This window comes from Oxyura jamaicensis, chromosome 2 (assembly GCF_011077185.1).
Source record: "Oxyura jamaicensis isolate SHBP4307 breed ruddy duck chromosome 2, BPBGC_Ojam_1.0, whole genome shotgun sequence".
In the NCBI taxonomy this organism is placed as follows: Eukaryota; Metazoa; Chordata; class Aves; order Anseriformes; family Anatidae; genus Oxyura; species Oxyura jamaicensis.
Window position 1 is genome coordinate 45,032,716 of NC_048894.1, and position 25,291 is coordinate 45,058,006.

Consider the following 25,291-nt stretch of genomic DNA (forward strand, 5'->3'; position numbering starts at 1 on the left):
AATTACGGGACTAAGGAACACTGCACAAAATTGCATGGAATAAATTAAAAGATCCACAGAAAAACTGCAGTGTACTCAAATAATTTAATTATTGCCCGAGAATTAAGGTAATGTAATGATAAATGCAGTGTTCCAAAAAATTGGTAGTTACGGGAAAAAAAAAAAAAAAAAAGCAGAAACCAGAATGAGAATAAAGCACAGAAAAAGGTTTAAAAAGTAAAATCAGATCTAGAAAGACTGAGATGATTAGGGGATTATCTTAACAGGAAAAAAAATTGATGAAGAAAATCCTGATGTCCCTTTTGTTTAAGAATTTTTTCTTCTCCTTTTATACTAGGCACCTGTACATCACGATTACATGCAAAATACTACTACAATCACTGGTACAAACAAATAGGTAATTTCCAAACTGGGATCATCCAAACAGATTAAAAATACTGACTTAAAAGATGGGATGGATTCGCCAAACATGACCAGGAACCCAGACTGTTCTCAGCTTGATACTACTTCAAATACACATCGCAAGATACAAATCGATACCCTATGGCTGCTTACCAATATCTCTTCAATTGGCAAGCAACTTTCCTGGTACTTGGAAATACTTCTACAAAAACAAGGATCTTCTGCATTAAAGTGTGACACTCTCTCTGCATGGAATGCTTGTACTCCTGATGAAACAGTACTTAGCTTTACAGACAAGTTACTGTCTCTCACAGGCTGTTCATTAAAGCACAGTTTAGAAGTTGAATGAATAATATACCAGGTTGAAGTTTTACGTAAGCAAATTCAACACAGAAAAATAATAATTCCACTCCTGTTCCAAATAAGATGCATTTGTAAGTGTTTTCAGGTGGAGCTCCATTAGAGCTGACTATTCTGCTGTACTGCCATGGTACATTTCCCCCTATATGCAAAGCCCCGTGAATAATATCAGACATTTTTAAGTATGACACGTGAGACAATTACAATGGATAGTATTTCCACAAAGCCATTTTGGTATTATCTCCATTACACAAAAAAATTAAACATCAAATGGAGAGCAGTATCTTGGTAGCACAAGGCAACAAAAATACACTACACTAAAACATGGAGATAGGAGTTCTCAATTCTCTTGGGCAGTGGAAATCATGCACGTAACAAACAAGGCATGACGAGTCTCCATGGCAAGATGCCAGCTACTCTTTTGACACCCTCTACCACTTGGGCCCTAATCTGGCATTCGCAGTAGTCCGAGAGGAAATCATTCCTCCCACGTTAAGTGAAAGATACCAGCAGTTGCTGGCAAGCGAGATGAGCTGGAATATGAGAGAAAACAATACAGGAATTTGACAGTTCTGTTGTCCTGCTAAATGTATTCTCTATTTCTTTTTTGCTCTGCTGTCATCATGATTCATCTCTTCACCAAATCAAAATTAAACAGCTTTTCTGAGAGCTGAGGCCCTTCACCATTTATTCCTTGCTTCCACATACCACAGGCACATTATAGACTTCCTGACCTGTGCTAAGCTTGAGCACTTCTTTCTCAAGCTGTATATCAAGTGCTCCAACGATAATCACGTGTGTGACAGACAATCACAGCCCTAAAAGAGTTTGTTCACCAACAGTGTTGAAATTGAAGAGCCTCAAAGAAAGATAATCTGATATTTTTGACCCAATGGGTGAACAGACTTTTAAATTCTACCACTCCCCTTCCAACTGTATTTCAGCTTTTGATAACCATAAAGCTCTTCTCAAGCCAAAGCAGAGGACAAAAAAAAAAGTCAACCAGCCTACTTGAAAGATGAGCCGTATGCATTAAAATGCTGGGAACCTACGTTTTTGCAGTGACGTCCACGAACTGTCCTGGACGGAAGTGAGCGGCATACAAAGGAGTGCCTTCAAAAGAAGAGGACAGATCACATTTAACTAAGTGCCAAAATCCTCAAATCACTCTCCAGTCATTACCATCCAGAGTAGATTGCAGTCAAAAAAAAGGGAGCAATTTTTTTTTTTTTTTAAAGACACTATTTGTTCTTTTTTTTTTTTTTTTAGAGACCTCAATGACTAAACTAGATGGTTTAAAATTGCTACTTAGTCACATTTCTCAGTTGCTAGCCCAATTTGAAATACGTAGGAAAGAAGAGTTTGGGCTGTACTTAGAAACGTTCCAGATACTGAAAGAAACAAAGCCCAAAATGCTTAATTAGTTAAGGCACTCACAATAAACAAACCTCGCAAGAAAGCGGAACCATGCTCCCCCTGTATCTACTAGCATATCACAAAGTGGATTTTTTTAAAATGAAAAATAAAAGTTCTACAATGCTTCCTCTTTGATAAGACTGTGCGTGTCTAAACTAAAGACAGAAGATAGAACTACAACCACAGGGAATTACCTACACACTACCTTTTAGTAGAATTAATGTTACCATACATCAGTGACATCACTCATCTGAGTCACATCTCAAGCATAAATTCCTCATATTATTTAATGCTGTTTGTATGGTTCATACAAACCTGGGGTAACATGTCTGTTAGCAGCAACCCACTGACATAATATGAGGTACGTGAAGCATGCTATGGACAAAAATATATGCTCTTTTATTGTTTTCAATAAAAATCAATTTATTGAAAAATCTACAATTCTGCTCTATCTTAAGCTTTTGCTTCAATTAATTAGCCCATACTTCTTCTACACATCAGACTTTATTTTTATCAGTTACCACACTGTCTTAAAAACCCCTTGCAAGAGCCTTCTCCAGTATCAAATGAAGATGGAAGACGTTAGAATCTCCTACCATATATAAGTCATGTCAAAATATTGACAGTTAACTGTCAAAAAGTACAAAACAAAAGCAGCCTATATACAAAAGCTACTAACACCTAAAAACAAATAACTTTTTAATTAAGTCTCTTAACTTCTGATACTGATTTTCAGCGAGGACGTTTGTTACATGTTTTACTGTGTTTTACTTTGCAAACTGCCAGAAAAAAAGCATCACGTATGACAACAGGCAGCCACAATTACAGCTTATTTGTGTTCAGTGACACAGAAATAAGAATTCAGCAAGTTCAACACAAAACAAAAATGTAATCAACTTAACTTGGTTTAGATCTAGAAGAAGCTGCAGGCATTAACTATGCACATAGCGTCCAGTAAATCAAAAAGACTACCTGGTTTAATTATGGCATCATCTGTTACATTAAACGCTGTAACTTTCTGCTTCCGTGGTACTCCAGCTTCTTTAAAAATTTCCATTGCAGCCTCTGATTTCTGTAACAAAGTGTAGCCATAAAAAAAGGCACAAAAAATACTCCACGATCAGCACAGCACAGGTGATTTTACAGACTGTCAACATCACTCAGACAGACATAGCATACTACATTTTTATCTTGAGATAACTCTATATAAAATTAACTCTATATGAAATTAATTTAAAATTCCCAGGTCTGCATTTTATTTTCAGTCTAGTAATAACCCTCGTTATATCATATAGATAAGAGGTATGAAGATTTCCAAGATCACAATAAAAGCAAACAATCATTTAGAATGTACATAAAATATACGTGTTTTTCACTAGTTTAACTCTTGAAAAGAGTTTCATAATAATTTAAAAGTGTTTTCCCCTTTTCAAAGCTGCTAGTGAATTGGTTCTACAGCACCACAAATAACATTTATTCCATTTAACAATATCAGACAAATAAAGCCCATTCGTGCAGAAACTTCTACAGAAGAGGATGTAGCTTCAATGGACAAAACCGAAAAAGGATAAAGAACAAGCTTACAATTCATGTGTTTTTAAGATACAGCAAGTACACTCAGTGCCAAAGCACTGTTGAAAAGAAGAGCCCTTGTTTAGGAAACCCACAACCCTCACATAAAGTTTAAAACACTTAAAAAAAAAAAAAAAAAAAAAGTGTTCTCAGCTCTTTTAAATGAGACAATTCACAGCACAGCTGACCATTAAGAAAATCCAGCCAATGGAAACAGTAGTGCAGGAAGACTGAGGCTGCAGGAAAAAGTGATGCCACTGATTTTTCTTCAAATGAATTCTAGAAAGCAATTTAAGCATCTGACAATACTGTCACACTTGGGTAGTCACATCTCTGAGGTTCACTTCTCAACAGTTCTGTGCAATTCTCTCTCAAACAACAACAAAAAAAACCTTTGCATTTTCAGACAAAATAATCTGAAAGCCTTTAAAACATTTAGTTTATTTAGAAAATGCGCATGCTGTTCTTCCTTTTGTCTTAAAAAATGTAAAAAAAAAGAGTTAGGAGGGGAAGTTTTGTTAAGAATGAGGAAGCAAGATGAAGAAGCATCTCTGACTTAGACACACAACTATTATCTTTACAGATCTGTCCTTACTTGAGGAGGAAACATGGATACAGAGTCTTTGAAGGATATTTTTTTATTATTATTAAGTGATTTGTTAACTTGATTTCACAGTACAAAACACATCAAAAAACATTTTTTTTTTTTTTTAAATAAAAGTTCTTCAATTAAGTACAAAATCTGCCCAGAAGACTGGAAAAATTTGAGGCATCAGTGGAGGACAACTGCATTAAACTGTATTACCATACGTGAGGATGAAAAATAAAGCAGATTCCCCTGCTATTAAATGCCTCCATTTCCATCCTTTATTTCCACTGCTATGTAAAACTGCCTCCTTGGACAACATTGAGTGGAGCTCTGTGCTCTGCAGGAGTTCCTGGAAAGAGCTACCACAGTTGAAGAAAAGCAGATGAAAATCAAAGGGTGAAAATCGCTTATTCCTCAAAAACGTCCTGTGATAGCCTTTTACCGGTCTACTTCAGCAACAAGGTTTCCTCAAGCAATGAGGTCACAGGGATGTATTATTACTAACAGAACACTGCAGACTTTACTAAAACCTTCCTACCAGGCAATACTGAAGAGAATAGTGAACAAATTCTCAAATGTTCTTATTTTTAACAAGCCCAGCAATATCTTCCAATACAGGAAAATGATCAATATGCTCTCACTTAAGGAAAGAAAATATTTTTGCAACAATTGCTACAACACTGACAGAATAGTACTTTAGAGAATAATCTTGCATTAAAAATCATTAAAAACCTCTGTCAATTTGTAATGGGCTGACATCAAGCTAAAAAGAAAAAAAAAACATTGCATATATAAGATAGAAATACCTCTTAAAAACAAACAAACAAACAAAAACAATAGTTTGACACTCAAATACATGAGTTACTCTTTGTTAGTAAAATTACTGAGGGAATCACTAGACTGAATTCATTAAAAAAATCAGTAGCTGTGAGGAATCTGAGGAAGACAGGTGTTCCCACGAGGAATTAACAGAAGATAAACCAAACCGCTTACGCTAATACAATACAGCATCATTCAGCTCTCTTTTAATTCTCATATTTGGACACTTCAGAGAGAAATGAAACACATAAAAAGACTGATAACATAGGAAAGCATTGATTCAAACTTGAGCTAAGCCAGAAAAATACATCTCTTGTTGGTACCTTGGCAAGTAAAATTGCTCAGAAACCGCATGCCAAATTTTTTCTTGGAAACTATGCAGCTTATACAGAGATGATGATAACACAGAGCTCTGCTCTCGGCTAGGTCCTTACCACAGATTTGCCCAAGGATATCTAGTCAATTTCTTTATTAAAATAAGCCTTAACTTAAGCAAATTAACAGGTGCTAACTTGGAAGAAGTTATATGCAAGAGAAGCATTGACATAATGCAAATTACTAAAAAAGCCCTTGAATCATTAGTTCTGCTGTATATAGTTTCTATAACCCTCCTTGTTCATTGCACTCTTTGACAATCAAAGAATCACTACTAATATCACTTTCACAAAAAGATTTATTGTATGAGGCCTAATGTGCAAAATAAAACTTGAAAGTTATTAGATTCTTATGATTGTTGCACATCTTAAACCAAAGCTACAGGAAAGAAAAAGCACTAATGAAATTTCTCCAGAAAAGACGTCACACCTGGCAAGTAGAAATGGGCCAAAATTAGACACACAAAACAGAAGCAATGATGGTAAAATATGCCATAAATCCACTGAATGAAAGGAAGACACCTTAAAGTATGAGTCTGTTCAAAAAATAAATCACTAGAATACCCTGTAAAAGCCAACGTTTACCAAATGAAGAAGCTCCTACTTCCCTCACGTTCCCTAAAGCACAAACAAGTACACAGACTCATTTAGAGGCTCTGGGAAAACCTTCTGTTTGAAAAAAAGGAAATACATGTCCTTGAGAGACCAAAATCCCAAACTGAGATAATCTGGTTAATAATCACGAGCCCTATTTTTTCTTGCTTAAATCAAACAGATGAGTTCCAGGAAATTGCAAGAAATGAAAAGTGATACTTTATAGAAATAATGGATCACAAAAACAGCAATCCTTTGAGGGAAAGCTTTGCTCCTGCTTTGATCTATAATTCTATTTTCCTTGTCAGGAGTGACAGCTCTGCTAGACAGCCACAGCCATTGAAGGTGGCTGGGAATTCCACATCAGACGTTTGAGGTGTCTAAACAACTGAGTGGTTTTGACATCACTGTTGATGAGCTACAATCATGAAGTTATCTTCCTGAAAACTGGTCTTGAACTTTTTCATCAGTAAAACTATATGCAAATTATCAATCTCAACAGATTTAGTTGTAATTCTTCCACAAGTCTAATAAAACAGTATGGAAGAGTGAGCTATAGAACACTGCCATCTAAAGAGGTGATGAAACTGAATGAGTTTACAGCAGGTCATTAAGGTGTGTGTCTTCTACTGCCCCTCCACAGATGTGGGAACACGGCTAAAAGCCTTTTGGACTCTTACCAGCACAGGACACTGCTCATCACAGCAACTTCCTAAACCCACAGCTTTCCTGGGGAACCAAGGGACAAGAACTTCACAAGTTCTTGCTATGCTCTTAACCAAAAATTAAGACTCGCAGTAGGGAAACAAGCAAGGATGAATGTGACAGAAGATCAATTCCAAAACATTCTGTTCATGCTTCTGTTGTACTGTAATCACAAGAGAAACAACTACTCTAACAAAAACACCCAAAGCAGTTCACTTACAAAAAAAGGAGATACATTTTTTCCTCCAACAATCAGCTTAGCTGTTTTTCCTTCTGATTCTTCCTTTGAAATGTATCTTAAAACGTGACAGTCTTGTACCTTAAGAAAAAGGGAAATAGTGATTACTGAAGTAAATGTGCATGGTTTGAGTACCTAGTTAGGTACTGTCAAGACAAGTCAAACAAAGCCAGTCTGTTTCATTTGTATTCACAAAGATTCACACAAGATTTGGTGCAGATAGGGCAGTGTGTTACCCTTTTACCACAGACCCTCTTCTCCCAATCAATTAAAGGTTTATCTTAGAAAAAAATACTCCTAAAATGCAAACTGTATTTTCAAGAATACTCTAGAAATTGAATAAACTCTTATAGCTACCTTTTACATGCAAGATGCGCATAGTCCGTGCTGCTTGTAGCTGCAAAGCATACAATGTAAGAGACTACATTATAGACTCTGACTTCTTTGCCCTGTAAACCTGGTGTCCTTCACAGCCCGTTTGTCACATGGCAGCAACAGGTGGGCAAAACAGCTTCATCACAGCTACCATCAGCCCAAGAATACAAAGAAATAGCTTCGAAGATACAAATGCTCAGCAATCAGAGTGAAACTAATCCCCAGGTGCCAGCATGTGACAAAAAAAAGAAAAGTGGGGGACTGAAAACCAACTTCACATTGTCCTCCCATTGTCCGTGGGCAAGGTATACCACGTACAGTTCTGCAGCACTTTAATACTCAAGGCGGAAGACAGACCACTTCTAGAAAGTTTAGCAAATAAACAGAATAGGCACAGTGTGCTCTGCAGGGCTGAAAGATTGTTTTTAAAGTGATTTCCTGCTATGTAAAATGATAAATTTCACACTTCTGCCTGAAACTTCAGGTTAACGATCTGAATACAGTAAAGGGGATGAAATTCTACATGATTTATTTCACCTTAAGTAGCGTGACAGCGTGTTTCTTTCCTGACTTGGTCCATATTGGCATCATTCCCAGTTTTACCGCAACAACACCGACTCTGACAGAATCTGTAGATCAGAAGAAAAGACAGATGCAACTCCATGCTTGGTGTTTGAAAGAACCCAACTCATAACCTACAGAACTGCCTGCAAAGTCTCATCAGCTCAGACTTGTCCTAAGGAGCTGAGGATGGAGAGAAGACATCTCTGACTCGCTGTGGGTGGGCTGGGAATAACCTGTTCGTTGTTTTTAATCCTATTAGCAGTAAAGTTCTGTTTGTTCCAGTTCTGTTTGATAGAACGCGCAAACCAGTTCATCATTAAGATTAAAACAATCAATGCTTCAGACTCATTCTTTGGTGAAATCATGACACCCATGCAGAATCCTAGAACCAAAACCACTATTAAAAAGTTTTCTGTTGTAGGTTTCTCCCACCCCAACCTGTGCATATCCTTGACACTGTAACCATACAGCAAAAGCACCCTGTCAAGTCTGGCCTCTGACGGCCCAGAGCTTGAAAAACAGAACACTTCACATAAAGAATAAATACTTTAAGGCTTGAAAAATACAACACACTTACTAGGAAGTGTAACATATCAGTTCTCTAAAAAAGCATTTAAAACAAGTCCTTAACCTTGTGAAAACTCAGCTTTCAGTCTGAATCAGCACCTGCTCAGTTCCGGTGCCATTCAATGCCAACAAAATAAAAAAAAAAAGAATCCATCAAAAAAGACCTCCTAGAATGTAAAATATATGAACTTGAAAGTGTTCTTGTAAGTATTGCTGGGCTGAAGAAAAACCTGTCGCAGAAGACATCCCAGTTCTATTCAGTGATTCCAAAGTCTTATGGACTAGAACAAAACATGAAATTTTTGACTCTTCAAAAGGAGCACATCACCTGACATCAAACGACTACCTGATACAGTCTGCAGATCCAAGAGAGCATCCTCATGGATGAGGACAGAAATTGTAACAAAGAACATTTTGCTCCTTGCAGAGGGCAAGGTGATTGAGGTAACAGCAAAGAGGGATATATAAGACAGAACCCCAGTGCTACCAAATGCAACAATGCAACAACAATAATTTCATCATAATTTTATTACTGGAAATGAGAGACTTTCTTACCTGGTTTCCACTCATTCAGTGGCCACGGCTCATCCTTCAGAGGGCAGAGCTTGCTGGCTGTCTGTGCTTTGTATTCCTCAGCAGTTGTCTTCTTGAGGAACTGGACATTCTCTTCAGAAAGGTGTTCGTGCCACCATGTTGCATCGTTACCATGCCTGGCTACAGAGCCCAGCTGCCCCCTTTCCAGTGAGGGGAAAAAGTTCAAGTGTCTGATCAGTTCAAATAATGACTCATAACATGTATGTTCATAATGTACATACTACAAGACCACATCATTATGTAACACGGTGTACTGCTACAAAGACTGAAATTCCCATAGTAAGCTACTCAACCACCATCAACCATTGTCACTCTACCAGAAGGTCAGCTACAAGCAGAGTTTTGTAAGAATCCACGTGAGGACTTAGCCTGTTTAATATCTTTATCAATGACCTTAGGAGTGGGTGACTGTGAATAAAACTGAGCGGGAGGGTGCAGCTGACAATGCTCAAGGGCAAAGCTGCCAGTCTGTAGGGACTGGTCAGGAAATCAAGGAAAGCGGTTATCACCCTCTCTTTAGCTCTAAGAGCAAACCATATCTCCAATACTAACTCCAGCTTTGGGTTCCAAGTACAGCAGGCACGTTTCTAACTGAGCAGGCACAGCACTGCTGCGCAAAGAGGGTCAGGGGCTGGAGCGCAGCTACCCCAGCACTGGGGCTGCTTGCCCTAAGAGGGGAGGCTGAGGTATCCGGGCTTGTTTAGTCTGGAGATAAGGAAGCTTAAGGCAGACCTGACCTTTCCAATACCTCCAAGGAGGTCACTGACAAGACAGAGAAAGGCCGGGTTTACTGAGGTGAAGGCAGAAGAATGAAAGATTAAGTATAAACCAAATAAAGAGGTTTTGGTTTGATGCAAGGAAGACGTGTTCAGCCAGAGCACAGCCAAACGCTGAAACAGGGTCCCAGAGGGGCTGTGCCGCCTCTGTGCTGAGCAGCCTGGTCTGGCCTCTGTGCTGACCACACTGCAGTGAGCAGGAGGTGGACGTGGGGCCTCCAGGCAACTCGCCCGTGGAACGCTCGCTACTGAACATCTGCAGCAGTTCGGCTGTACTGCCGTAACTGGGCAAAGCCTCCTACTTCTCTGCAAGTACAATTGAAATGGGGTATTTAACCATACAGTTAAAGAAGGTTTCTACAGCACTGTTGTGGAGAAAAGGCACCCCAAAATCCTGAGCCACCAGCAGAGTAGCAAAGATAACAATAATTTAATCTGTGTGCCCCCATGTTCCCCGGAACGATGTTAAAGCTAAAGGCGGGCCCTTCAGCTTCCTTAAACGCTTGTATCTCTTCGCGGCCATGCCAGGACAAGAGCACGCAGGCGGCGAGCTGCGGCCGGCAGAGGCGACCCCAAACGCAGCCGGGCGAGCCCCCAGGGCACTCGGGCCGCAGCCACCCTCCCCTGCCCGAACCGCACCGAGCGGGGCCCCGCCAGGCTCCGGGGACGCTGCCTGCAACGGCCGAGACGTGTTCAGGGGCCCGGCCCTCCCCGCCGCCCCGCGCCTGTCCCCGCTACCTGTGGCCGGCCGCCCCCGCCGCCCTGAGCCGTGCCCCGAGGCGGGCCAGCAGCGCCCAGCCCGCCATGCCGCCGCCCGGCCCGGCGCCCAAACCCTTCCGGGCCGCCGCGGAAGGGAGATGGCGGGCGGGAGGTGCTCGGCGGGGCGGGGCGGCTGCGGCGGGCGGGCGGCTCCTGTCAGCTCCGGGCTGCCCGTGTGAAGCCGGGAGCCGAGGGGAAGCGCCTTGAATTGGGGTGGACAGCTGCTGTCCCCCCTGGGTTCTTTTTTGAAACCCTGCGTCTCCGTTTTTCTTCGCCGCTGTGGTGTCTGTGTGTGCCTGGCTGTGTCTGTGCGTGGGCAGGAGGGGCTGTATGCAGCACAGATAGTGTAACTGAGTGGAATTTTGGCGTTCACCCCCAAAACTCTGACCCAGAAAACCACTCGCAGCATTCACACGCAGGCCCTGCCCTTGTGTTTGCTTCTTGTCCTCCAAGAAGTGAGCTGGTGGTGTGAGCAGAAGCACACCACCCCCAAGCATGCCATCCCACCGGTGTCACCCTCCCTGAAGCCGGCTGCTCATCTCCACTGACACAGGGACCGCTGTGCCTTTCCCTTCTGTCCCTGGCATTGAAAACAGCAACCCCACAGGAGTACTGGTAAATCTGTGTGTCCTAGTGGGGCCCACCAGTACCTCATGTCAGTACTTTTGCTCCTACAAAGACTTCTATGCCGGGAGGAGCAAGGGGTCTCAAACCGTGCAAAGTGATACTTCCCAATTTCCAAACACCGTGACAACCCTACAGTGGTGCCCACCCGACCAAAGTCCCCAGGGAGTAGCAAAATACTATTTATCCCCATTTTAAAGATGGGGAAGCAAGGCACACAACAAGATTAAGTGACTGCCGAGCTGTGATGGATGTTTCCAGCCAGAGAAGAGGGCTCCCCCGATGCTCGCTAGCCTTGCTGCCGCGGTTTGATGCTTCTCTTATCTAGCATGCTGCACAGATGAAGTGACTGAGGATTTTGTGTGCCAGCAATTCGCAAGTAATCCATTTCTGGAGAGAAAAAGTTTAATGCTGTACTTCTTTTCACCTTCTTTTGGACATGATGCAACATCAAAACTTTTTTTTTTATTATTATTATTTCCCAATTTTTTCATGATAATAAACAAGCATTCAACTCTTGTCAATTTGTGTGGGAAGGGCAATCAGATGGCAAACTACCTGCACAGTAATAAGTGGGACGAGAATTCAAGAATTCAAGTGCCTCCTGAGCACAGTGTAAAATTCTTTCTACACAGCAGCAGGAATTACTAACATGTTTTTGAAGAAGGAAGAGAAAAAAAAGAGTGCCCATTACAAAATAACCTTCCCTGCTAGTCTGCTGCCTTGAGTAATCCTCAGAACTGCAGGACCGAGGAAATGGAAGCACCACTTTTGAACTGGCAATCTTCACAAGGGAGAAGACACCTAGGTCTCACCTGCTCTGTGTTGGGGAGCTGCCTAACTGTGCAATGAAATGGGGGAAACGGGAAAGTGGGGCTGAGTGCAGCCAGCTAAAGGTTTGTAGTGGATGTTACAAGCAAGTGTGCTGCTGGCCTGACCAGTACCGCCCGTAGAGCTCTCTGACTGCAGGAATATCCTCCGGTGACTTGTGACTCTCCCTTCTCAGCCCAGGGCTGCAGGTACAAGTAAGACCTATGAGCCAAGGAGGTTGGATCACAGAATCACAGAATAGTCTCGGTTGGAAGAGACCTCCAAGATCACCGAGTCCAACCTCTGACCTAACACTAACAAGTCCTCCACTAAACCATATCCCTAAGCTCTACATCTAAACGTCTTTTAAAGACCTCCAGGGATGGTGACTCAACCACTTCCCTGGGCAGCCTATTCCAGTGACTAACAACCCGTTCAGTAAAGAAGTTCTTCCTAATATCCAACCTAAACCTCCCCTGGCGCAACTTTAGCCCATTCCCCCTCGTCCTGTCACCAGGCACGTGGGAGAACAGACGAACCCCCACCTCGCTACAGCCTCCCTTCAGGTACCCGTAGAGTGCAATAAGGTCACCCCTGAGCCTCCTCTTCTCCAGGCTAAACAGTCCCAGCTCCCTCAGCCGCTCCTCGTAAGACTTGTTCTCCAGACCCTTCACCAGCTTCGTAGCCCTTCTCTGGACTTGCTTGAGCACCTCCATGTCCTTCTTGTAGCGAGGGGCCCAAAACTGAACACAATACTCGAGGTGTGGCCTCACCAGAGCCGAGTACAGGGGGACAATCACTTCCCTGGACCTGCTGGCCACGCTGTGATTCTGTGATTCTGTGATTCTGTGAATTTTGGCATTCACGCCCAAAAACTCGGACCCAGAAAACCACCCGCAGCATTCACACGCAGGCCCTGCCCTTGTGTTTGCTTCTTGTCCTCCAAGAAGTGAGCTGGTGGTGTGAGCAGAAGCACACCACCCCCAAGCACGTCATCCCACTGGTGTCACCCTCCCTGAAGCCGGCTGCTCATCTCCACCGACACAGGGACCGCTGTGCCTTTCCCTTCTGTCCCTGGCACTGAAAACAGCAACCCCACAGGAGTACTGGTAAATCTGTGTGTCCTAGTGGGGCCCGTCAGTACCTCATGTCAGTACCTTTGCTCCAACAAAGACTTCTATGCCGGGAGGAGCAAGGGGTCTCAAACTCCAGCTCATCCCTTCTATTCCTAAAAACAATGTAAATATACTGATGTTACATAACTGAAATGTCCATGCCACTTAGCAGTAAAGGAAGTGTGTCAATATTGCCTCTTTCACTCTGGAAAGGATGGAGGTATGTTTATATCTGCATACCAGGTGTGACTGCAAGACCCACCATCCCAGGTGAGAAAGTTCATTGAATAAGCAGATTCTTTCTGGGGGTAGGCCATGTCCTGTTCGTGCAGCTGGAGAGCCGTGCTGAAGGAGGCAGCACTCTTCTAACTCATCAATCACCATTTTACGGCAGTACAAAAATGAGGCTCGATAAGCCAGATGCCCTTCCATCACAATACCCCATGGGAAGGTAAACCCGTGGGATGCAGCTGGGTGCTGCAGACTTGCAGGGCTCTGTCAGGCACATCTACTCAGAGCCAGGGCCTTCCACCTGTGCATTTGTTGCAGTCTCACCTCTGCAACCTGGAGCAAGCCTTGGCTTAGCCCACTTTTGGCTGGCTTTCAGACAGGTGAAACTGTAAACCTTTTGGCTGTCATCAGTTGTGTAACTTTGATATTTGCAGACTAAAATAAAAGACATGTTTTAAAGTTATACAATTATTAATATTTAATTTTCTTTTCATACCTGTAGACTCTTTCATCAAATGCTGTAGAATACGATATTGCTGATCACAATAAGAATTTTACATGGATAGGCTTTACCTTACCATAATAAGCAATTAGCAGTGTATTAGCATTTTTTTTCCTTTTTATTAATAGACTTAGTTTATCCTACATTTCTAAAAATATAACTCAGCTCAGTATCTAGCTCGAGATTAATGGATGTTAATATATTTTGAGCTAATAGAGATGATGAATGTCTTTGAGTATTCTGAGACTTGGGGATATTGGATTGGAGTAACAATAAAAAGGAAGGCAGGATTGCAGTAGGCAGAGAAGATATTTTATATCATCAATTACCTCAAAAGGACAATGTATAATTTATTATAAAGGAGTTTTCAGAATTTGAAATGATCCATCAAAAGTCAGTAGAAGTTTGAATTTGCATAAAATATCTACAAGAGAAATGACCACAGTTCAGCCTAAAGGGAGAATGGCCTTTCTAAGCCCTAAATAGTAAAAAAAAAGAAAAAGAAGCCATTTCAGTGATATATTCATATATTTAAAGACATTACTATGCACAAAGCCCATACTGTCTTATTGCTCTGAGTAACCTGGAGCGATGAAAATAACATTCAGCATTAGAAACCCTTTACGATATGACTAGTTTTATTTTCTGTGCATTTTCCTACATCATCTCACCACACTATTATGTGTTTGTTTGGCATGCTGGAATCTATATAGATTGAGGAAGATTTCCAATTGAGTTTTCAATATCATAGAAGTGTCCTTTCAATTACTTTGAGGGCTGGTGCAGGATTGCTGATCTATATCACCACTGATGATGCTTTGGTTTTAAGCACACTGCATTTATAATACGAACTGTGTGAAGTAAACAGAAAGATCTGCAGCAACTGTGATTCTCTTGAGACACTTAGATAGACCATCTACATACGTGAAGATGACTGATGAGTTATTTGGCTCAGCACACAATACCCATTGAAACCACCCATTAATCTCTGCATTTTGTGTGGTGCTGCATTATAAAAGCTCCTTGCAACACCTCTGCTGATGACAAGCTGTAACTGCCCAAGTCCATGTGACCATGAACACTTCACAAATAATTTAGCCAAGGATTGTATGTACCAGAAGAACAATTTCTCAGTTTCTTAATTTTCTTGCTGAAAACTTTCTTTTATTTTCCTTCACTAGCCCCTCCTCAGCTGCCCTTTAGATCCCTAAATGCATGCCAGGGTAAAGCGACATTCTTTATGTAGGAAGAGCACCATCATGCCTCTGAGGAACTCAAACCACGTTTCAAATACAAAGCTCTCCCAGTACCATTAAGAGGTATTCATGAATACATGGCAGTGATCTTTATCTTATAGATGAGGAACCCGAGGTGCAGAAAACTTAAAGAACTTGCCCAAGATTACAAAATAAGATATGAAGAGCAAAGAACATGGAGCCATTGATTTTTCAGTCATGTGCTTTAACAGTAGAAAAATGCTCCTTCTGAGAATAGGAAAGAAAAAATGGGGGAAATGGGAACAAGAAACTAGAGATGTCTTAGATAAGAATTAAGATATGGTGGCAGAGTGGTATATGAGATATAAGGGGAAATCAAAGCATCCTCCAGCTGAAAGCTGAAATACATCCACAGAGGGGAAATGTGCATCCTCCTGCTCAAATGAACAGTCAGCCATTAAATGAAAATGTGGATTTGAGATCTATCAGTTGGGACCTATGACCAAGTAATACTGGCTGCTGTTCCATCTCCAATCACTTGAAGAAATCTTTACTAGCAAGTGTGAAAGACCGCACTGCAGGATATAGATGGAGAGGAACTGGATGTGCAGCGAAGACAGCCCCATGCATCTTGGCTGTCCCATGGCCTTCACTTTATGGTACAAAATCATCCATCAAAGCTGATCCTGTGGAAGTTGCTTCTAAATGAGAACAAGGGAATTAAGAGTTCTATATTATCTGTGAAATCATTGAAAAGTACGTATTTCTAAAACCAAAAAAGCCTGCCCACAGGTGAGATTTTCCAAAATTTTCAACACTGGCCTAAAATGGAACTTGCAACAAGAATGTATTCGCTTCAATGGGAACACAACTCACCCAAAACCGTGCTCTTTGGACAATCCCACACAAATTCTTTTTGGTCAAATGTTTTCTTTAACTTCTAACAAGTTACATCTTTCACCATTGTCTTTTAGCAAGTAAAGAAGCCTAAATTCAAACCCTAAGAATAACACTGACCTAATTTATTTATATATATGCATATTTCAATGGAAAAATCAACCCACTGCTAATATGTTTGTTTGTCCTCTTTCAAAAAGTGGCTTGACTATTCTTTTGGTACAAAATCAGTTTTCCTATCACACACGAGTGATGTGTGTGTGAGAATTTTCAAATTATTAGTCGTCACAAAATCAGGCCATGCAACATTTCTGCTGGAAAATGTGTCACGCAGAGTTGGATATTGGGTGTAAGATTAAAAAAACACAACACACAAATGAAACAAACAAACAAACAAACAAAAAACCCAAGCATAATAGATTCTAAACGTGGGTAGCCCCATTAGAAAGCCAGACAGATCATTTGGATTAAGTAGATATATTTTAAGACATGCAGTCCTGGTGGATCATGCCCTCCAAGCCAGATCTGAACACTTCGTAACAGCTGGATGTGTCAGGCTTTTGAAAAATTGCTGCTCAGGCCACATAGTGAGTGGGCATGTTTGGACACCCATGTTGCAAACCGCTAATGTCAGAACTGCCCATGCTTAGAGCCAGCTATCTCTTGAAATTATTTATTACTCCTTTCTTGGAATACAGAAGTTGAAAGCAGGCAGCTTTGTGGCAGAGAGAGAAATAAAGACAACAACTGCAAAACTGTGTTGTTTTTATTTTAAACATGCAAAATACAGTTCATGCATCTGCCATTTCGAAAAATCTCTCAGTTCATAGCAGATTAAACCAAAGACATTTTGGCTATCGACTCTCAATAAATATTTCAAAATGCTTTACAGTGTAAAGATAAGAAATTTAGCAAAATTTCAACAAACCTGTATAAAAAACAGATACAGATAACTTCTTATTTCAAGGCGACATGCTGTAATGTAAAGAGTTCACTTTTTTTTTTTTTTTTTTCCTGGATGTTTTTTTCCTCATAAAAAGTTTTCAACAATACAACCGCTTAACAGATTTAAGCCTTTGGGCTACACATGCAAAAAAAATGGTTATTTTAGTTAAAAATCACCAAAACGTGCTATTTTTTGTTTCATTTTTTAAGTACAGTAGTTGTAGACAGTAGCATTTCTCTTTTTTTGATTTTGTAAAAGAGTGCAGGCAGGTTCATGGAGCTAGTGTCCTGGAAGACTCGTACTCTGACACACATTTTGGTTTTATCCCCTTGCCATTGTAATAGTCCACGACTTGGTTTGGAACTTCAGCCAAAACGCTTTTTGCTAGAGCAGCTGGGGATGCCTGCAGGAAATGGTAGAAAACACAAGTGTTAACCTGTGTCTGTGCCAGAAATGCCAGGGCTTTCAGAGGCATTGGTGCCATGAGATCAAGGGAAGAAGTATGGTACAGAAATGGAAGGCAAAAAAAGACTCAAAGCGAGTGGCACTATTGCTGGAAACTCATTTTGTAGGCTGGTTGGGGCATGTACCTGTAGCTGCCCAGAAGAACATTAAAGCCAAAAGTGCTCTGCATGTATTTCAGATCCATTTGGGCTCTTCTAAGTTCAGGGCTAGGGCAACTCTTGTGCCAAACTTCTCTGCACTCTGAGAGAGCACCGTATGTTGACATGTGCCCTCTGATGACAGTGACAGTTGCTGCCACACATGCCCTGACAATGCTTCAGTGGGGCCTGTGGATGTTTTAAGGGCAACCATTAACCCACACGTGCTGCAGGGATTTTCTTCAGACCCTGTACCCATCAGTGATAGAACTGGAGCCCTGTTCTTCCATGGAGCCCCAAAGCACCACCCTTTTACCCTGTGTTTTGGACTTGCTTGTTTCTAGAAATTTGGGTTAGAGATGATTCCAGGTCCCCTAAGCCAGCCTAACTGCCTGTGTTCCCTCCGAGCCCACCACAAAAACACAGGAAAAATGCACATGCTTAAACTGCTGTGTTTATCTCCAGGTACAACACACATGGATCACACAGTGCAGCTCAACTGATGCATGGTAACTCCTTGACCTGTGGCTGGATCACATTTCTTCTGCACACCAAGTCCTTTTCTCCACACTAATGAACACTTTCCTTGTGCTAAGGAAAACACTTTCCTCTTGCTAAGCCTGAGGTGCAGAAAGCCCGTGGAGTATTATAAATTCTGCTATCAAGTGTTACAGTACTACAAATACAAAGACAATGCTAGCAAAATTAGAAATACAATTATTTTTGTCTTTTGTATTTTGGTACTTTGAGTCACATATGTGATTAGCAATGAAAAAAATGAACCAGGATTTCCAGAGTGAGACATTTATACCAAAATATTTGAGTAGGCAGAAGTCCGGAACATTTCTGCATAAACAAACTGGCAAAGCAGAACCCATACTTTGTGTGACAGCACAACAACTGTTCCCAGGTGTTACACAGCAACAGAACACATTTATTTTAATTCTTCAAAGTGAAATGCATGTTTTTTCACAGTTGCCCTGTTCTTGCCTAAACCTCTCCTCACTGAAATCAGCAGAAAATGCTCCTTGGAGTCAGGCAAATAACTCATTTCTATGTTACCACTGAGAATTCCTGTTTTTTTTTTTTTTTTTTTTAATCTCCCTCCCAAGTGTGACAAAGCTGTATATACCTTAACTTGCCTTTGTGCCATTTTACTAGAAAAACAACCCTGCAAAAAGGGTGAAAACAGGGAGTGGGGAAAGAAGAATCCTGCGCCATCACTGCACACACAAACCCTAGCAATCAGGAAACTTTGTTCTTTGTTTAAAAATGCTGGGCAGGGGTACTTGCCACCAGTGTCTCTGATCACGTGTGTAATCCACGTGTCTGAACATTGGGCCACCGCTCATCTCTGCATCATCCTTGCAATGCTGCCTCCCTCTTCTGATGCCACATCCAGCCTTCCGGAACAAAGGGCCAGCCCTTCAGAACTGACTCCGTGAGGGCTCAGATGCACAGCTGAATTACTGCCATGTAAGGAGTCAGCTGAGCTACAGGAGCACCTGGGTACGCACTTCTTACCCATTGTGCAGGCGAAGTAAAAAGCCTTTCACTGAGGTTTAAACTATCTTGTTTATTGTGGATAATAGGAGGCTACCCGTGGCTCCACATGCGGTTGCCCTGGGGTTACTGGCTTGCCTCAGCACTTCAGACTGAACATGGACAGCTGTTGCTTTACAATGTTTCACTGTGCCCATGCTCCTTTTGCTCCTGGGGCTCTTTTTAGTAGGGAACATCCCCCAAATGGGGTTAAGGGTGATTTCCTAACAGTTTGGGTAACCTGTACCTTGTGTACTTTTTTTTTGTTGTAAAGCACTCTCATTTCTAGACCAAATGGTGCAAAGCAGCATTTGTGTGGGTAAGAACTGGACCAATACTTTCTGAGATAAAAACCAGTCCCCGTTCAGCAGTGCTGCCCAAGAGTTACCTTCACTGGTGAATGTTTTGCTGTAATGTTTTTGCCACTGTTTAAATGCTTTGCTTGAAGAGCGTCCTAGCAATAAACATCTCAGGATGAATAGCTCTCAACTGATGGCTAATACACAACAATCAGATCACCCAGCAGAAAGAAAATAATCCCCTATGACGATAATTGGTATATATTACAAATGACTGTTGATTCAGTTCTATAGCTTCACCACGCTTAATCTTTAATTACACTGAATAGTGCAAAACATTGCCTCTTGCCGTGGTGAAGAACTATGGTTTCCACACTCGTTTGTGATCTGTGTTATTAAGTCACAGTTGTTAGGCTTTATAATTAAACACAATGCAGAGTGCAATACAGTCTACTTGCCACATCACAATTGTGCACAGTAAACATAAATTTCAAGGGAAAAAAAAAGAAAAAATCAGCTCTTAAAATAAAACTGTGAATTAATTGAGACAGGTGGTTTTCTTCATCTACATTTCAGTAATCGTGAGCATCACTATTCTACAGTTTCAAGTGGAGTTTCAATGCTCATGTTGCTGGGGTGGTGATAATTATAGAGGGAAGAAACTCATTTGGGCTCAGGGAAAATATTTTCCCTTTCTTTTTTATGTTCCCCTATAGTGAAATGCACATATCACCTAATACAATATGGGACAATTTTTTTAAACAGTAATGGTTACCTTCATTTTTCAAGTCTCTGCAACTACAGATTTGCTAAGAATCAATACAATTATTAAAGCTTTACTGAAGAACTCCTAATACGCTACATCATGTATGAGAAGATTAGACCCAAATAATAAAACTCTCTACATCTTGAGTCTTGAGCCAGTGAAATACTGAAGTGGGTCTGAAGTTTAAAGTATGTGAATATTTGTAAATAACTGAGTTAAATACCTGAATGAGTGCTGTGGAGGATCAGAACTTTCCTTAAAGTCAATCTTACAAAATAAAAGGTATTCTGTCTACAGGTTATTTTTAGAATATCCTTTCCCCTCATTTTGATTTTCTTGGAGGGGCAGCTTTTGGATATATTATTTTTGATCTCTTTCAATAGATATGAGCTTTTGAGTTGCAGGCTGACATGAGAATTGAAGTAATGAAAAAATATTGTTTGGGTTGACTCCAAATGAATTCTGGTTTACTCTTCCAGCAAAACAAATAAAATTGCTCACACGTAACATCCCTCCTTCCGTCAATAGTAGAAGCAATATGGATTTAGGCATAAATAAATACTTGATTTAGCAGAAAAATCTATAAACCCTATACGACTTGACTTGTAGTCTTTCTAATGAGATCTTTCAACTTTTTTTTTCCTACTCAATAGCTGAACATCCCAAGTAGCAAAAATAAACACAAGGTACAAAATTGACAAAATTTACAAAAGGGATGTGATTTTTATCCAAACATATATTTTACTTAAAGCTGTCAAATATAATATTCTGTTTTATGGTAATTCTTGTATGTGATCAAAACCAATCTGACAAAAATCCCCCAAACTTGGGTTAAATCTGCATTTATCTGTGAGAAAAAATATGAATCAAAACATCATACTCATTTCTACCATGAAAAATTATTTCACTAGTTGGTAGAAAAGACATAGCCTTTTGTTTGTGCTGAGGATAAGTACGCAAGATAGCTGTGAATGTCACTTTGTTCAGAGAGATATTATTTGGGATACTTCCACAACAAAGAAATTCAACCAGAAGTGGCTGTTGTTACGGGCACTCATCCATTACACTGACATTTATTGAAATGCTGGACGATCACAATAAACAGACTAAATATCAAGTTGCATAAGATATATTGTCTTTTGCAATATACCATATACATTATCTATCTCTAAATGTGTATTATCTCCATTACTGAGACAAAGAGGCAGTAAAATATCTCTATTTAATAAGAGCAATAATTTTTTAAGCTTGCTATCCTCTCTCAATACTGGGGTAGTTAATCGAAACCAGATTAAAATAAGATATACTTTTCATTTGACCAATGCTTGCAATTAAAACCACATGTAGAATCACAAGTTAACACCGTAGGCACAATATATTCAGCGCCCCAAGAGAACTGCAACTGTCAGCGTTAACCTATTCAGTCAAGGATTATTTCAACTTTGTAATAAAGTCACAAAGCAAAACTAAAAATAACAAATGCAGCTGGCTTTGCCAGTTCCTTGCAGAAACATATTTTTCGACTAATTGAAGGCAGGTCTAGCACTGGTTCATAAATAACTTGCCTTTTGACGCTTTTGCAGTAGACTACAGTGCAGCACTACACACTTGTGATTAGCCGATGAAGGAGCATCGTGAGCTATGAGCAGGTCATGCTCATACGTTATTCCAGCAGATACTTACTAGGTGACTGAGCAGCACTGCCCACACCGAAATGTATGTGTCTACAACTGGGAAGCAGCTCCGCAGCCATTTGGTGTGGTGTCACTGATCTAATTGCACAAGGTGAGTTTTACATCATACGAGGATCCATTCTTTACATAAAGGTGAGGGAAAGGAGGAACAAGTCTCTTTCTCTTATACCTCAGTAGAGTTTGTGAAAATAAGAAGGGTGTCTAGATCGATGACAAATATGGCAAAATTCATTTTGAAGAGAGAAAAAAGAACACTTCAGAAGAGGAAAATAAAGTGAAGTTTTGGAAGTGGCAAAAAGAAAAAAATAATGTCATGTGGTAACAAAAACTCCAGATAAAAATAAAGAAATGTAAACTGCAAACCCATATGCAGACCAAAACCAACCCAGAATTGAAAACTTCTGGGTGACAAATCCAGAACGATCAGTAGGGAATGAGAGCAGTTTGGGAAGGGCACTCTCATGATGAAAATGAGTCAGTTACTCTGTGGGGTAAGAGAATTTTCAAATGCAATACTTAGGATATTCTTCCTACTCACCAGGGTGAGTAAAACACAGTAATGAAAAACAGTTTAATATAAAAGAAGGAATGAGGGAAAGAAGGGCAGAGAAAGACAGAAAAACAGAGGGAAAAGGATGGGATCAGCGTTGTAAAGGAACACAGTGGCCATTCCACATCTCCATATAGAGGAAAAGGACCCTGAAAAACCAGGCTGTGTGGGGGAAAGCTTCTATGTGTGAATACTGTCTGTATCTGACTGCTGAAAAAGTCCCTGGGACAGATGCTGCAATGTAGGGCAGGTGACTGAGGAGAAAAGTACACGGCCTAGGGATTATTTCAAATTTGGCAAGTTAGTGCTGGTCTGTCACTTCTCCTCCTCCAGAGTGTCTCCTATACCATGTTGGGCTCACACAGGACCAGCTGGCTGAAGGCACAGGGAAACTTAGTACCACCAATTTCTTGACTGTGCTCTTGTGCAGAATTCGGGGCAAGGTGTGGAGGAAACCAGGATGCTCTGGGTGGATAGTTCTGTCTTTGAGGACTTAGAGATCTGAATTTCTATAAGGAAACAGCCCTCTGGGGAACACTGTGAGTATAATTTCACAGCCATTTCAGGTCTCTGTGGAAACGAAGGGATAGTGTACACATGTGGAAATGGAATACAATAGCCCTAACAGAACAGATGAAAAGAGAATGGAAAAGAGATGTCAGGAAAAACAAGTCAGGGAAATCAAACTAAAATCAGGGAGAAAATGGAGGTGAGGACTGGCACCACAAGAAGAACAACAGTTTCCCCCCATCTCTTCCTTCCCCACCTTCACCATCTCACTGATGGAGCACATTTCATTCTGTATTTCTTTTTCCCCATTTCTGACACAATAATGCCATTGACTTACTGAACACTCCATTTTCACCCAAAGTTAGGCCCAGCCCCAGGGACCATTCACTATATGTATACACGTTCACCCTTCTGCAGAATGGATGGAAAAGTCAGCTTACATGTTTGAAGTTCCTAAATGGCACAAACTGGACAATGTCTCGAAGCACAGGCTCGCCCTTGGGAGACCTCAGGATCCCATCATCGCCATCCAGCATCTGCATGTCACTAAAATCGGCGTTCCCCACCCCGACGATGATGACTGACATGGGAAGGTGAGAGGCGTGGACAATAGCCTCTCTGGTGTCAGCCATGTCTGTGATGACGCCATCCGTCAGAATCAGCAAGATGAAATATTGCTGAAGTTTTTGGATGAGAAGTAAAAATCATATCATTAGTTAATCTTCCAAAGCTGCCTGCCTTCTTCTCGTATAAAAGTGTTTCTGATAACTGACAAACACGGACTTTTTTAAATAGAAAAGAGAGATTCTAGTGACTCAAGCGTTAAGTGCATTTGCCATGCAAACCTCCTCAGCTACTAATTTCTCCTCTGCTGCAGTTTGGCTGTAGTTCACATCAGTTCCAGGAGCTCGAGGGAGCCAAGGGATGCACAGTGCAGAAAAGGGGGATTCTAGCTGCTAGGGCAGAGAGAGTCAGGACTTTGGCTCGCAAGTCTGGAATAGACCTGAGATCCTCACTAGCCCTATTTTCCATCTGCTGCACAATCACTTCTGCTGACAGTTTCTGATTGCATTTTCTCCCCTTGGGAACCAGTGGGAGGCAGGGAGGAATGGGGTATTGAAGCGTTACAAGCTTGTAGCAGGGCTGTCAGGGAGGTTATGACAGCGCTTTGCAGAGTAGCTTTGCTAACAGGCAAGTGGGATGGGTGCAGCCATCTGCAAACTGGAGGGTGACCCACTGGTGCCTGTGGGAGAAGCACCCACCACGGCAGGTCTACTGTATTCTGTAGAGCAATGGGATCCCCGAGGAGAGGAAGGTCATGTTCAGGAAGGAATGTATCCATTTTCAAACACTTTATATAGAGCCCTTAAGAGAGGTTTTCTCATTCTCTAAAGAAGAGCAAGCAATTTTCTGAGCCTGTCATTTCTTTCCCAATACTCCAAGGCTCACCGGACTGGAATCAAATGGGCTATTACATCTTCACTCAGTAATGGGGAAAAGTAACTCTCACTTGGGTCCTTTATGAACAGCTAGGCAGCCGGAGTCATTTAACAAATGCACATTAATAAGAAAAATGTACAGGTCATAGAATTTGGTCAGTCTGCATGAGCAATACCAACACCCAAAGCATCATTACAGTTTATTTATATGCAGCTATATAAACTCACACGGAGTTCTGTTCATTGTCTTCTGCCGTAAGTAAAACAAAACATTAGGCAAGATAGCTTTACCTTGAAGAATTGTGATATAAACTAATTTGATCTTCAAATAAACAGAAAGTGGGGAAGCTTAGGTTTAGGAAAATGAAGCAATTTATTCGATGTGACATAATAGTTCAGAGACAGCACTGGGAACAGAGTGAGCCACCTCAAGTTTAAGTAGGTATGAAAATACAAATATAGCAATTCCCCAATGTAAGAATGAGACCCTAAATAGTAACAGTATACCATAAATTGTAATGAAGTGACAATCACAATCCCAGATTCATGAACAGATTAGTTTGGAAACTTTGGAACTTCTGCCTTATTAACAGGACTTATTAAAAAAAAAATTACATGAAGAAATCTTAGGTAAAGCTCCAGACTTGATTATGAGATGCACGTCCATGTGCAGCTCTGTTCTGTTCCTATACATAGTCATTCTTCTTGCTACAGTATGCAAGTTGTCTCTTACATCCTTGACTACCAAAGCACTGCTCTACAATTGTAAAAGTCTCAAACCTACTCACTCACATACTTTCTCCCTTTCTCTCACTCTTCCTTTCTCACATTTGTCTGGAAGGC

The 25,291-nt window shown here is 41.0% G+C and overlaps 2 protein-coding genes and 1 long non-coding RNA gene across 4 annotated transcripts in view; all 3 read right to left on the reverse strand.

Moving 5' to 3' along the window:
* Positions 1-10,831, reverse strand: part of MRPL3 (mitochondrial ribosomal protein L3) — a 29,798-nt gene extending 18,967 nt beyond the window's left edge. Inside the window, exons 1-6 of the mRNA XM_035317082.1 lie at positions 10,684-10,831; positions 9,131-9,309; positions 7,982-8,073; positions 7,052-7,150; positions 3,151-3,250; positions 1,815-1,875 (exon numbers count right to left, since the gene is read on the reverse strand). Coding sequence (XP_035172973.1) covers positions 1,815-1,875; positions 3,151-3,250; positions 7,052-7,150; positions 7,982-8,073; positions 9,131-9,309; positions 10,684-10,751 — 599 coding nt within the window. The 5' untranslated portion in view covers positions 10,752-10,831. The remainder of the gene's footprint in view (positions 1-1,814; positions 1,876-3,150; positions 3,251-7,051; positions 7,151-7,981; positions 8,074-9,130; positions 9,310-10,683) is intronic.
* A 6,017-nt stretch (positions 10,832-16,848) lies between these two features.
* CPNE4 (copine 4) overlaps positions 16,849-25,291 on the reverse strand; it is a 235,874-nt gene continuing 227,431 nt past the window's right edge. For both annotated transcript variants that reach the window (XM_035317055.1, XM_035317054.1), the window contains exons 15-16: positions 23,450-23,686; positions 16,849-17,449 (exon numbers count right to left, since the gene is read on the reverse strand). In XM_035317055.1, coding sequence (XP_035172946.1) covers positions 17,318-17,449; positions 23,450-23,686 — 369 coding nt within the window. In that variant the 3' untranslated portion in view covers positions 16,849-17,317. The remainder of the gene's footprint in view (positions 17,450-23,449; positions 23,687-25,291) is intronic.
* On the reverse strand, positions 18,366-23,443 carry LOC118161590. The gene is made up of 2 exons (XR_004748094.1): positions 19,310-23,443; positions 18,366-18,950 (listed from the first exon to the last, which is right to left on the reverse strand). It is a non-coding gene; the product is annotated as an uncharacterized LOC118161590 (long non-coding RNA).